Source organism: Alosa alosa, chromosome 2 (genome assembly GCF_017589495.1).
Source record: "Alosa alosa isolate M-15738 ecotype Scorff River chromosome 2, AALO_Geno_1.1, whole genome shotgun sequence".
Taxonomy (NCBI): domain Eukaryota; kingdom Metazoa; phylum Chordata; class Actinopteri; order Clupeiformes; family Clupeidae; genus Alosa; species Alosa alosa.
In genome coordinates, this window is record NC_063190.1 from 25,028,804 (window position 1) to 25,043,375 (window position 14,572).

Genomic DNA, 14,572 nt, shown 5'->3' on the forward strand with positions numbered 1-14,572 from the left:
AGGGAACTTGACAGATTTGCGCAAGAAACATTTAAAAAACACATAACTGGGAGTAAAGTAAGGCTTTGAAATCGGAAAGGGGAAGTTATCTTAGATGTAGGTTCTATTTCACAACAGGCTTTGCATTTAAGCCTGACATTCTTTTATTCATGCCCATTGTATAACATGGCCTTCTTTGAAAACATTCTCTCTCTCTCTCTCTCTCTCTGTACATCCTGAAGAGCTGGACAACCCGGAGGCGCGCGTGGCCGAGATCCACAGCCTGGTCCATCGGCTGCCTGAGAAGAATCGGCAGATGCTCGAGCTGCTTATGAAACATTTGGCAAAGTAGGTCCTGCGTGGGGCTGTCTGCCTTCCTCCGCCCCATTCTACTATGTTACAAATCCCGCTGTGGTCAGCCCTAAGAGGATTGGGAGGGTAATGAACTCAGCGCAATGACAGCACTGCTGGGCTCCCGTTGACCCCGCCCCCCCCAACAGCCCCCTCCCACCCACACACACACACACACACACACACATACTCATGCTCACATACACTCTCACTTCTGCTCCCAATTCAGTAGAGACATTAATGCAATCAGTTTTTCCCAGAGTCACAGAGAGACTTTTTACAGCTGTGTTGTTTCCAGAGATAAAGAGGATTGCAGCACAATCTCCGTGTTGACACACTTTGCATTTGACTTGATCTTTCTGCAAATACCACTGTCTTGCACCCCACCTGACCTCTCCATAGCATCCAGTCACACTCAGATCCCTGCCGTAGACAACGATGAATCTGCTTACTTTAGTGGTGTTTTGTGTAATTTTCTAGAAGGTCTATGGTCTGTGCACAGAGGGTAGTTGGGCATTGGCCTGCAGGCTAGACTTATGACATGAACAGCATGTATAAGTATATATACTTTTTTGATCCCATGAGGGAAATTTGGTCTCTGCATTTAACCCAATCGGTGAATTAGTGAAACACAAACAGCACACAGTGAACACACAGTGAGGTGAAGCACACACTAATCCCGCGCGGTGAGCTGCCTGCTTCAATGGGCGGCGCCGGGGAGCAGTGAGGGGTTAGGTGCCTTGCTCAAGGGCACTTCAGCCGCGGCCCACTGGTCGGGGCTCGAACCGGCAACCCTCCGGTTACAAGTCCAGAGTGCTAACCAGTGGGCCACGGCTTCCCCCAACATTTGCAATGATGTTGCAATGATGTGTTAACACTAATGTCTGTTGATCTTGTGGGTGTGTGTGGATAAGCGTGTGGGTTTGTTTATGTGTGTATCAAAGAACTCTGCATGTGTAAACAGGCTACAGTCACTTTAAAGATGTGTCTTTACCAATAACATGACCATATGCTTTCCCATAGTCACTCAACCTCACCTCAATATGAGTCACCTCAATACCTCAAACCTCTCTGTCTGTCTGCACAGCGTGGCCAATCATCACCAGCAGAACCTGATGACAGTGGCCAATCTGGGCGTGGTGTTTGGCCCCACTCTGCTCCGCCCCCAGGAAGAGACGGTGGCGGCCATCATGGACATCAAGTTCCAGAATATCGTGGTGGAGATTCTCATCGAGAACCATGAGAAGGTGGGTGACATGCAGCAGAACAGCGGAACCCCATACGGTTCTGCACGTCTGGGACGGAGACCAAACATTAGGCACAAAGTCCAGATGCTGTGTTGCTGAGGAGTGCATGCTGAAACACTGGTGCTTTAGCCTGACGAGCCAGACCCACATTAAAATGTAGGGTCTGGGCACTCACCGTTCGCAGTGCTCAGTCCAAGGGGCAGGATAATCGGTTGTCTTTCAAATTCCCTCTGCACACAATAGGACAGCGCTATGAGTCCCATGCGTTTCCCACCAGCGGAGCTAGTTGGCTAGTTCAAACTTTTGCCAACTTAATAAACTCGTGTCACACTGTTCGCCAACAGCAACATTATCTTATTTGTTTTTAAGTAGCAGGGAATTCAAGCCAAACTGTTGCAACTCTGCCATCAATCATTATGTTAAGCCCGTCTAACGACTCTATACACGATTTGATTGGCCTGATTGAAGTTTAATTTTTCGAGCTCACAAGCCAACGGAGAGTTGCTAGACTAGCCCGCTATGGTGCGTCTAGATTTCTAGGCTACTGGCGCTTACCACTGGAAGGGACATCTGATGCTGGTCACTATTCATTTCATGCAGTGCAGCATCTTCTCACAACCTTGCTTGGTGCACATTGGTCACAATTGAAGAGTTTAGTTAAAAAAAACGCTATATATATACATTTTTAAAAACATTAATAAGTCATGTTATTTAATTGTGTATCTCAGGCAATAGCAATAATTTGTGCAGTTGAGTAAAGATAAATCAAATAACAATAGCCCAATTACAGTTCCACTGAAATTACCTGGAAAACCAAATTGAAAAAAAAAATTATTCATGAAAATTCAAGAAAATGGAGGATATGGCGTTTTGGAACCAAACTCCTCAATTGCTTGTGCATTCGTTTTAATAGCTCACACTACACAATAAAGGGGCCAAAAAATGGGTTGGGTGTGGTCAACGATTTCTAAAATGTCGTTTGTGGCCGGGATGTCTGACGCGTACATTTAATGACCTTTTTCTAAGAAATGTGAGCTGTGCTTTTGGAACTAATCTCAAAATTTGTACAGCATTAATGATGTGGATTGGAAGGGCCTGTTGGCCCGGGCCTGCTGTGTGTAGGGTGGGCTCGGCGGGTTCCGGCGCAGGCCAAGCCAACTGGGGTGGATTATGGTGGACTGGGCCGGGTTGAGGAGTTGCTGCTGGCTGCCAGTAGAAGAGGGCCCAGGCTGTGAGTGGACTCTGGGGGGAGTGAGTGTGAGATCATGGAGCGGTTGAAGCGTTTAGCCGTCCCCTCAGATCAGGGCCAGAGACCCCCTCTGTGAGCTGGACAGTGAGCACAGGGAGGCACCTCAGAGCTCAGCACCTCACTATGTCTCTCACCCCTCTCATGTCATCTGTCTCTCTCTTTCTCCTTCTCTATGTTCATTCTACTCCTCGTTCTGTTTCTCTTTTCTCTCGCTATCAGTTTCTCTTCTCCTTTTCTCTCTGTTCTCTCCTTTTTTTCATCTCTTCCCTCGTCTCTCTCTTTTTCTCTTTCTCCGTCCATTCTCATCTTATGCACAGTCTCTTTCATTTCTCTCCCTCTGCTCTCTGTCTCAGTTCTCTCTCTATCATTCGTTTCTTTCTCTCTTTCTCTCTCCCATCATGTATGCCTTGTTAGGCATGCCTTAAAGGCCAAGGTGCTTAGTGTGGTCGCTATGGCAACACGCTACCAAAGCAGCCCAGTGTCGACCCTGCACTGTGACCCCTGCATCACATGACCAGCCGAGGGGAGGGTTTAGGCTCACCTCAGATGATCCTCAGTAATACACACACACACATACTCACATGCACACACACACACACACACACACACACATATATGCATCACTCTTTTTTCTCCAGCTAACACACACACACACACATCACACACACACCTGAAACCTGAAACCTGCCCCACACACACACTATATATATACTGTCTCCCTGCCGATCAGATCAAATCAGTTGCCATAAAATCCTTTTCTGGAGGGAAAAAAACAGAAGACAGGCGGCGACCACGCTTAACACACACAGATACACTACACATCTCCTGTCACAAATGCGCCTCATCATCGCCCGTAACAAAGCTACATTTTCACCGTTAACAAAACTCGCACTAACATGCTGCTAACACAAACATTAAACACAAACACACACACCGACACTACCGTTAAGCTGCTGTCTTTGTGCACGTCAAATTTCTTCGGCCTCAGTGCTTTCATGTCAGTTCGTGCTCGCCTGAGAGAGGGGGAAAAAAGCAGAAGGCAGACGGCCGCGTTACATAAGAGGCTCTTTCAGCTCTGTTCTGGCTACTCAGGGAGGGCTGTTTGGCGGGAGGCGAGGAAGAGACAGTGGGCAGCAGACACATGATGAATGGGTGCTGGCCCGACTGGGAGGGATGCGGCAGGCAGCCCAAAGCAGACAGTGACTCCAGGGAAGAGCAAACCCAGCACTACAGAGAGTGTACTACTCTCAAGCTCCTTGCTAGGACACAAACCGAGTCCTCTTTTTACCAAATGCCCTCAATTTAGTGTACTTATGTAAGGACACATGTAGTCATTTAGTGGAGGTTTTTATCCAAAGCGACTTACACAAAAGGGAACAATCAATGTTAGTGCAGCAATAAGTACTACTCGCATATAAGCAAAGTTAAGTAGCGTATAATACTGTGTACCTCTAAAATAAGTGCATATACTGCACATCTTCTAAACTCTAACCTTAACCCAAAGTATGTGTTATTTGTAATAACATGCTCAAACGCAAACAGGAAAATATATTTACTGATTAAATATGTACCAGAGATATTTGATGAACAGGGCACTTACAGTTTTTTTTAAACTGCTTACACACTAAATTTTTGCTTGTCATACTATTTTCTACACATGGTTTTCAAACACCATAACCCCACACCAAGTCTGCAAAACCGCACACTAATTCTCAGTATTTGACTCAGTTTTCAATTTCCTAAAACACATTTTTCAAAACACCACACACAATTTTCTACCTAACACACAAAAATCTAAGAGGAAGGAACTTGATTGATTTCACTTGATTGAACACTCATTACTTTGCTGAACACCATCCGATTGCCTTAGTATAAGCCTATGAATAGATATACTCTATATATAGGTATAGACCCTTTCAATCTGTTCCTAGAGGATGGTTCAAATGTTCAGAACCAATGCAGATACTTTGAAATGAAAATTAATTGGACTTTAGTGTAATGTTCTATAAAAAGTCGAATTTACGTAAAACTATGAATATACAGGCCTTCTTGAATTTCCCCTTGGGGATCAATAAAGTATCTATCTATCTATCTTCATATCTATCTATGAATATACACACCCAACTGCCCCACACACACACACACACACAGTAATATTTTCTTTGGAAAAAGCAAAGTAATTTGATAGTAGTCAGTAATTTCTTTCTTTAGAAATACAGTACATTCTCTCTTTGGCCAAATCAGCTTTTTCAAAACTCCATGTACATCTGGTGGTCATTGTATTTTGCTTCCTTTTTCTTGTTGGCTGTAAAATACCATACTCACAACAGCAAATTATTTGGGAAAAATCACTACTTTTTTGGTTTCAATATTGCTTACTACATGTTTACTGTACTGTGTATTTCACCTTCTCTCTGTAGATGACTTTCATTCTTGTATGGAAATATAATGTACATAGAAGCCCATGAAAGACAAAAGAGCTTTAGGTTTTGAGCAACAGTGTGTACAACAGTTGTACAAAACTGTAATATAGAGTATACAAATGACACTTGATATAGAGTTTACAACGAACACTTCCTTTATACCAGGACTCTTTATATAAAATGTGGCCAACAGACCATATGGACTTGCATAACACATCACAGCTTGATTATGTACCGGTCAGTTGTACTTCATCTTCTGCTGCTCTGGTTTAGTCTAGCAGCATTCTTATCATAGTCGGGGGCAGAGTGATGAGATCTCCTCTCGTCTGGGTCTCCTCACAGATCTTCAGAGAGTCGCCGGCCGGTGGAGGAGGAGGTTCGGCCAACAGCAACGACCTCGCCGTGAGGAGGCGCAGCACGGAGAGCAAAGCGCCGTCCTGCAGCGAGAGGCCACTCACGCTGTTCCACACACCCAGCAACGCGCAGGAGAGAGGTGACACAAACGCATACACACACACACACACACACACACACACACACACACACACACACACTGAGAGAAGAGAAGGTGCCCTGTTCCACATACTTGAGAGGAAGTAGATGAGGAAACCTCTCTCTCTCTCTCTCTCACACACACACACACACACACACACACACACACAACCACACACTTACACACACACTCAGACTCACACACTGATAGAGAAACATGAATGAAAGAGGAAGTCTTCCTGGCAGTCTGACCTGATGCAGATGACCTGAAATACGGCACAGTCCCATGGCCCTAATCAGGACTGTCCTCTGATTTTGTTCTTTCTGACCAGCAGAGAAGAGATCAAGTGTGGTGCTCAACTCGGACACCCTCAGCACCCCTCCGTTGGCCAACTGCAACAGCTCTCACCCCGGGTCCCTCACCATCGCTCACCCGAGCTCGCACGCGGCCACACACACGCCCGTCTGGACCCGCCTCAACAGCCTCCCCACAGGAGACATGGACCTCGACGGTGTCCTGCTGATGAGACAGAACCGGCCCAACTCATTGTGAGTGACCGAACGGGCGATTGTTTACTTTCGATCGCCAACTCTTTGTGCTTTTGATCGCCAACTCTCTGTGCTTTTGATCGGCAACTCTCTGTGCTTTCGATCGCCAACTCTCTGTTTCACACTCTCATTCTCCCATTTTCAAGTCTATACTTCACACTCTAAACTCTACAAGTTACCACTCTGGGGTGTGTTTCCCAAAACCATAGTTGCTAACTAAGGTATACTGGAAAGGGATACTGTGGTCACTGAATGGTATTGTGACACTGAACAAAGAGGTGTTGACTGGAAAAAAAGTTTTTGACGACAAGCTAAATTAATCGAAAAGTAACACACACCAAGGATGGCGTGAGGTGCTTATCACTGATTATCACCAGGAGAGAAGAAATTCTCTTTTCTGATTGGTTGGTGTGGTGGCTATTAATTCTGAATAACGGGACACATCACGATTACTGTAGGCAATGGGCCAAAGACACAAAAAGTCAAACCGCACCCAACTTGGCAGTGTTCAGTGATGCTTACATTCTAAATGTTCTTTCCCCACTTGTGCATTTTATCTTGAATCCTTGTTATGATATATATATATATATATATATATATATATATATATATATATATATATAGATATATATATTATCTTATCACAAACTTGACGAGAGATAAAAAACCACATCAAAAGACTGACAGAAAGACTACACCAGCAGAATTCCTTAATGGCATGTTTATCCTGAGTCTACATGGCCTATTAAAATGCAGCGAGCAGTTCACTAACGGCCTGGGGTGCTGTGGACAGGACTCCTGGTGGGCCCTCCATCTTGTTAAGCTTCTGGTCAAAAACACTTTTGCCGCAGAGTTCTTAGTCCTCATTAACGTCGCTCCTCTTCAGACCCTATAGGCTCCCAGCAGGCTGCCCAGTCATGCGATTTAGCCTAAGGAATTATGGGTAGAAAGATACACGTCCTGCTGCGGCTGCTGCTGCTTAGCCCACGAGTATTACAGAGCTGCACCTTTAGGAGAGGAAAACATGAACAGCAACATAAAGGTCAGGTGTACCAGTCCCCCTTCCTACCCAATGATTTTACCCCACCATGGGGAAGCTGTAGCTCCTACTGCCGCCAGGCAAGCCCTCCACCCCATACCCCCAGCTCCAGCTCTATCTGTACTTACATCAAAGGCCAGGAAATGTCCAAATGTAAACTCGGCATGAACTGGGGACGTGAAATGTGTGTGGGGGGACTACTGTGGTTCAGGGCTGTGGCCTCTGACCCCTAACCCCCCCCCATCCCCCTGTGAAGCTGTGGCTTATGGAAGGTCATCCTAGGACCTGATCTCTCTGATCTTGTCCTTAAACCCTCTGACTACCTCTAGCAGGAGCTTCCCATTCCCCTCTTTGAGAAAAACAGTTCTGACATGGCTCTTACATAAGTAACGGCCATACAACAGAAATACGCTCTCTCTCTCTCTCTCCCCCTCTCCCTCTCTCTCACGTACACACACTTACCAATAGAAGAGGGGTGAATAAAAGTAAAAACTTCCCCAGTGACTCAAGCCTGAAATGGTTTTCCTGGAAAACTCTGTCATTGAAATATTTTTTCTACTGGTCGTTTCACAGAGAAACATTAATCACTGCAAGGCGAGTCAGAGCATGCTCAACTACAGTCTCAGGGGGAGAGTGGTGCTCTCCCTCACTCTCTCCCTCTCTTTCTATCTCTCTCTCTTGCTCTCTCTCTCTCCCTCCTACCATCCCCCTCCCTTTGGCTCTCTCTGTCCTTCTCCCACATCTCTCCTCTTTCAGTTGCTCTCCCTCTTTCTATCTCTCTCTCTCTCTCTGCCTTACAGTATGGTCTCTTTCTGTTCCTATCTATTGTGTAGAACATAATGCACACAAATCCCAGCATGCATTGAGGTATCTCGATTGAAATCTGATACCAAGTCATACACCTTGTTACTCAGCTGAAAGCAACAACTCTTTTGGCCAAGTGTTGGACCATTGCAAATTAGCAGGTATAGACAAATATACATGAAAACATGCAAGCAGAAACAGGAAGTATTTTTGGATACACACATTTGTAAGTCAGTGCATGTGGGATCGGTTTGTGTGTTTCCGAGGTGTGAACTGTCGAGTCGCAGACCGTGGCCATGACCGTTTCAAAGAGTAGCATATGTCCCATCATGACCATGCTGGAAACAGCAGGGGGGCGGCCAGTCGAGCAGAGTGGCCGTGATTTGTGGTCACTCAACTGGCGGGGACGCTGGGTGTGGCGAGCAGAGATCTATCTCAGTCACGCACAGCAGCCTCGCAAATCATCCACCGTAACCTTACAGAACAGCAGCATCCACGGCCACGAGCTTTGATGCTCGCCAAGCTGGAATCTGCAAGAACGTTTACATGGTGGTAATGTCACACACAACACTCTCTGATGACTCACACACAGAAAAAAAAAGAATGGCACATCAAATGACTGCACGCTAATGCGTTCACTGACCTTCACATGCTTTTCATATTCAATAGCATATTCCAGGTGATGTGCTAATGTCTGACCCATACATAACAGTATTGGCAGTAATGCAAATGAAGTGGAGTGAAGGGGAGTGCAGAGTCAAACAATGCATATTTTTGCATTCTATAAAGTAGCCCGTCAGGTTCTGTTAATCTGTATTTGCACGAGTACCTAATGGTTGGCTGTGCCAAAGCTTCCGGCAATTATGTGTTTCTGGACATGATTGTCTGCTAACAAGTGGGCAATAGGTTTACAGATATGTGTAATGTCTTGCTTAATAAATATAAATTAAATTAAATTGCTTTTAAGCTGATCCAAACATGGTAAAGAGTTGTGTTGTTGCAGGTGTGTGATTCAAAAGGTAATTTGTGTAATCTTTTCCACAAATTCATAAATCAGAGATTTGTAAATGCATTTCAGCTTTTTTTAGGGATTCTAGTGGTTATTATTACTTCTAAAACACTAAGGGCAATTTTCAATTATTAGTGTTAAATGAACTTTTGCATTTGTGTGTGTGTGTGTGTGTGTGTGTGAGAGAGAGAGAGAGAGAGAGAGACAGAAAGAGAGAGAAAGGCTGTATGAGTCTTGTAACTATGAGGTCATCAGTAAGTGCTGACCTCCTAGGGCATGGCTGGTTCCATAATTGAATAATTTGGTAGAGATTGATTGGACAGCGGCTAGGAAACCAAGGACCAATTGAGTACCAGTAGCCAAAGGGCAAATCAAGTGGTGTGGAGAGGAGCTTTTTCAACTGCATATGGCTCTGAGGGTGTGTGAATCTGACATCACACCCTCACACTGGTCTCAAAAAGAAACTTGCAGACATGCTGAAGGAAAAGGATACTTACTGTTTAATGGCTATATGTTTGCACTTGGATAAGAGTACACACACACACACACACACACACACACACACACACACACACACACACTGACATCACTCTGGAGGTCTGCTCAGACTCCCTAACAACAGAGTGGAAACAGACTTAAAGGTGTTGGTGTATAATTGCCAGCAGACCTTTGGTGATTGGACAGATAGGAAAGGTTCTCTTGAAAAAGCCACGGCTGGCGACTCCACTGACCTCAGATGCAGAATTCACTGTCCATCACCTGTTTATGTCTGATTTTACTTTAAAAAAAAACTATTTCACTGTTTTCACTGTTTTTTCCCACTGTTTTTTTATTTAGTAGTAGTAAGTACTACTTTAGTAGTAGTAAGTTTGTAGTTAACTAATATGTGGGCTAAACTAAAGTTATAGTCTATAATAAATTATAGTTTATAATGTTTATTTTTTTCTCATTACTGTTTTTGGGATGTGTTTGACGTAGAACAACTGGTGAGCAAAATGACTGTAAGAGATTTTCAGAGTATTGCATTTTAGAGACATTTTGGAGAGTAGACATACTTCTTCTTGGGTTCAAATTGACTACTTTCTCAATTAGTATTGACCTGCCCACTTGGAGGTGTCACAAAGTTGGACACTCAATGCTTACTTGGTGAATGTTCTTGGACCTTATCAATAAAGCTGTAGCAACTGGACTAATAGTTGTAAAAATAATGTTTATATTCACAATGACAACACTGCACAACTAAGTTTGTGTACATCTGTTCCTGCCTACAGCACAATAAGTACTTTAAGCCCTATGCACAGGATTAAGGTGTTCATATCTGCAGATGCCAATAGTTAACTTCTTTTAAAATGACATTTTTATCGGCCGGTGTTGATGTCGTGTCGGTACCATCTCTTGAATGGCAGAAATGCTGTGCCTCCCATGTGGTCCTGTGGGAGTGTGAACAAGGGGACAGGTTCAGCTGGGAGCCTTTTTCCTCCCGAGCACTCGGTGTAATTGGAGAAGATGCTGACTGCTGATACAATCACCTTATCGCTCCGTCTTTATTGATCTGTAGTTTGGGCCGGCCGTGGCTTTGGCAGCGTGGGGGGATATCTGTGCAGTGGCACAATCACCGGAGCCACTCGTGCTAGGTGTTGGGTTATCCTCGCTGGCGGTTACTTTAGAGTGTGAAATGCAACCAGTTGAAATAAAGTGAAAATAATGTTACATGGCTTGCCCAGCCATTTTGTCTTGTTTTGTTAACCAGCTTATACATTTAAAGTGTTGAATTGCCTTTACCTGCCTTTACCTGGGCATTGACAGGATAACATTAATTCGTTTTAATTACCAAGTATTCACTAATGGTGTAATTACAATGTGATATGAAATAATATCATATCTTTCTCAACTACTCACCTTACTCCCTCTCTTTTTTGAAGGTTTAATTCCAAGAGCCGTTCAAGTGTTCCAACAAGGTAGTGTGTTCTTTACTTGGTTATGGATGTGTATATGATCTGAGGGAGCTCTGACTATTCTGCATGTCATAAGTATTTCATCATATTTAGAGAGTATATAATTAGTGGTAACGTGGGTATTATGAAACAGCATAATTTTAAAACACATCTTTGTAAAACCCAAGACTTAAGGCATGCAAAATTTTATCCTCCAGACTGCCTTTATATGTTTTAAACTAGTCACTTGATGTGTGTACGATTACATTCGTGAGTAGTGACTGTGTGTGTTTGTGATTTTGACCTGTTATTAAAGTTGTGTGTGTGTGTTTGTTTGTGTGTGTTTGTGTGTGTGTGTACTAGTCCGGTATCTCCTAGCCCCACCTCTCCTCGCTCTCCCTCCTGGCCGATGTTCTCTGCCCCTTCCAGTCCTCAGCCCGCCTCCTCATCTGCAGACTCCTCCCCTCTCAGGTCTGTCTTATTGCCAGCTCCGAGCTACCACCCACATCGCCTCCGCAGGCTACCCACAATGCCTTGCTGTTGAGTCTTACTGTACCAGCATCCCACTATGCCTTTTGCATATCACACACCTGCTGCTCATGTTCTCAGTCAGGGCCAAGCAACTACCATCAAACACAACACAAGACACACACTCAAACGTAGGCATAGACTCCCATCCCAAAATTTTTTTTTACATTTTTATGACATCAGTGCCTAAATTGGGCTCTGGTGGTCTATAAAGGGCTGGTTGCCTGTGAGTCATGCTATAAACATGGCCTTTGAGAGGAAAAAAACAAAGGAGCACGATTGGAAATGTTCCTTGTGAGAGTAACAGCCATAGCACAATCACCACATGACTATTAGCTGCCAAGTTGCTAGTTGAATCAGATTATATTCATATATTGTGCCGTAAACATAAGAAGATTGTCATATCTTTGTTGAGAAAAATTACAAATATATTTCTCTACAGCAATCCTGTAGTTCCCCAGTGAGTTCTGTGACGTGATGTGCCATTAGCACACTTACATAATCCACTGACCTTTACAGAAACACATTCAGAACATGAGTCTTGTAGCTGGCAAAACTAGTTTAAAATCTGTACTGTATGTTGGTTCTCATTCCACAGTTTTAACTAGATAAACAGTATTTTTTTTTAAAAATGCTTTAATATGTTCTTTACAGAATACTGTACACACAGTATACACATGTATAAAAGACAAGAAGTACAACGAATGTAACCAGTCGCATCATTGACGTCTGACCATTTTTCTGTTGTTCGGTTTTCGTAATGTCTTACTGGCCTTACCTTTCACTCTTCAGCAGCGTACAGCGAAAGGCACGAGCCCTCTACGCGTGCAAGGCAGAGCATGATTCAGAACTCTCCTTCATCGCAGGGACCATTTTTGAGAATGGTGAGTGTCTTTGGGGAAAACTCAGGAATGTGCACATCCAACTACGACCAAAGCAGAGTGATTTGGAGTAGAGGCTTGTTAATGTCTTTTTTTATTTGTCAATGTCTTTTTTTTTTATTCAAAAATGCATGTGTCCATTCAAAGTATTTCCTAGATTAAGTAATGCGGGATAACTAATAAGAATTGATTAATGAGGCTGGCATTTACAATGAGTTACATTAAAACCTCACCACTTAGAAGCATGAACTTCTTACTGAAACATTCTGTGTAGCATGGCAGCCACTCAATACTGAAATGAATTCACAGAAATAGCAGATCACTAACCATATTATACAAGGCCTCAAGGAAAGGCCCAAGATGATATATGATGGTTCAGAAAGCCTAGAATAGGGTCAAGTTGGCTGAAACACTCGTCTGATGCAAGCACCTCATCTTCTCATGCCCAAGTTGCAGATTTGCTAGTGCAATGTTGAGCAATGAAGAGGTGGTTGTATGCTTCATAGACTATCTATTGGAACATGACACTTCCTCTATATATTGTTCAGCTCTATTTGAGTCATAAAGTATGGATATGTAGGCCTTGTGTACATTGGTGCACTTTGTGGCTCATGAGTCACGAGTCGTGGCATACAGTATACTTGTGGCACCAGTGAACAACCTTTGTCATGTCCGTCTTGCTGGCTTCTAGATGGATGTAACGTTAAAACGACATGAGATGGTCAGTGTTTTACTGTAGAGTTTAATCTGTGCTGCTGGGTAAACAGCCTGGTATATATATATCTGTTGTTAAATCCTGCGGACGAGCTAGTACAATATGGGGTTAGCTGGGCAAAGGTCCATGAACTTTGTCCCTTGGAACCACGGATGACTCTACTAAGACAGATTTCCCTGGGGTGGGGATTACTGCAAGTCACCCTGGACATGGACCAAAAGGCATAGTGTGATGTGTACCCACCTGTCCTTTCTCTGTCCCTAGTCCATCGTTCACGGGAGCCCGGCTGGCTCGAGGGGACGCTGGACGGACGGACGGGGCTGATCCCGGAGAACTACGTGGAGTTCCTGTAGCCATGGAAACCAAGAGGATGGCATTGCACTGCACGCCCCCACAGCGTAGGCTGGAGAGGATCCATCCTGCTCCCCATCCATCCTCTCCGCCCACATCTCTTGCATTGGAGGTTTATCGAGGACTTCTATGTGTGTGTGTGTGTGTGTGTTTAGGGGTAAGCAGGGGAAGGGTGGAGAGAGAGAGAGTGTGTGTGTGTGTGTGTGTGTGCGTGATTATGTATTTGTAAGGGAGATTTGGGAAGTGTGATAGTATCACATTATGGCTTCATCCTTCCACCTCTTTTTCTTTTTCTTCCAAAATGCACTGCCGTTGCTTTGAGCATTGTTGACATATTTTTACGACCACTTAAAAAGGGAAAAGGAAGAATAGTTTTGGGACCAAAAGTTGCGGCTGTTCTCTCCTTTGGTATACAACTTTTGGAGTACTGAATAATCTCCAGGCAAAGCCTCTAGACATACGATGGCACAAATGGCGTTTTCACAGAGAGGGGTTGTTTTTTCCACGTGGGCACTGACGCGCTTGGGATTTTCCCCCGGACGAGACGGTGCACGCCAGCTGTTCTTTCAGTGCACAGAACTGCTCTTCATCTCTCTCTCTCTCTCTCTTTTTACTCAGAACTACTGAGGTAAATCTCTGTGAGTACATTCAATCCTGGAAAAAAGGGTGGTGGACCAATTCTGGACATGTGTTTTTTTATATATTATTGGGAGCGCATTTCAATGAATATTAAGTGTTTTTGCTTTCTCATAAACAGGAATATCAAAAGGGGAAATTTGTGAAACAAACAAACATGTTTAATGTGAATCAACTTCTTTGGTTGTACTGAAGAAGTCACCTATTTATAATCCTCTCTGAAGCGAGACCCTGCTCCTTGCCCTTTTTCGGAGTGTATTAACCTTGTAAATAACATTTGATAAGGTATAATTTTTTAAGTATAAAAATTTATATTTTGTATTGTAGCATACTAACTTAATTGTTTTAGCATTCAAGTTGCTTCCTCATCTTCTGTCCTTTTTGA

The 14,572-nt window shown here is 43.9% G+C and overlaps 1 protein-coding gene across 3 annotated transcripts in view; it reads left to right on the top strand.

Moving 5' to 3' along the window:
• Nucleotides 1-13,622, top strand: part of LOC125284601 (rho GTPase-activating protein 26-like) — a 60,897-nt gene extending 47,275 nt beyond the window's left edge. The window contains exons 17-24 of one of the 3 annotated variants that reach the window (XM_048228626.1): nucleotides 222-327; nucleotides 1,418-1,577; nucleotides 5,592-5,742; nucleotides 6,074-6,290; nucleotides 11,065-11,100; nucleotides 11,440-11,547; nucleotides 12,400-12,488; nucleotides 13,465-13,622. In XM_048228626.1, coding sequence (XP_048084583.1) covers nucleotides 222-327; nucleotides 1,418-1,577; nucleotides 5,592-5,742; nucleotides 6,074-6,290; nucleotides 11,065-11,100; nucleotides 11,440-11,547; nucleotides 12,400-12,488; nucleotides 13,465-13,553 — 956 coding nt within the window. In that variant the 3' untranslated portion in view covers nucleotides 13,554-13,622. Of the gene's footprint in view, nucleotides 1-221; nucleotides 328-1,417; nucleotides 1,578-5,591; nucleotides 5,743-6,073; nucleotides 6,291-11,064; nucleotides 11,101-11,439; nucleotides 11,548-12,396; nucleotides 12,489-13,464 lie in introns of all 3 variants that reach the window. The other 2 variants (XM_048228610.1, XM_048228617.1) reach the window with 2 other exon arrangements.
• Nucleotides 13,623-14,572: the final 950 nt, after the last annotated feature.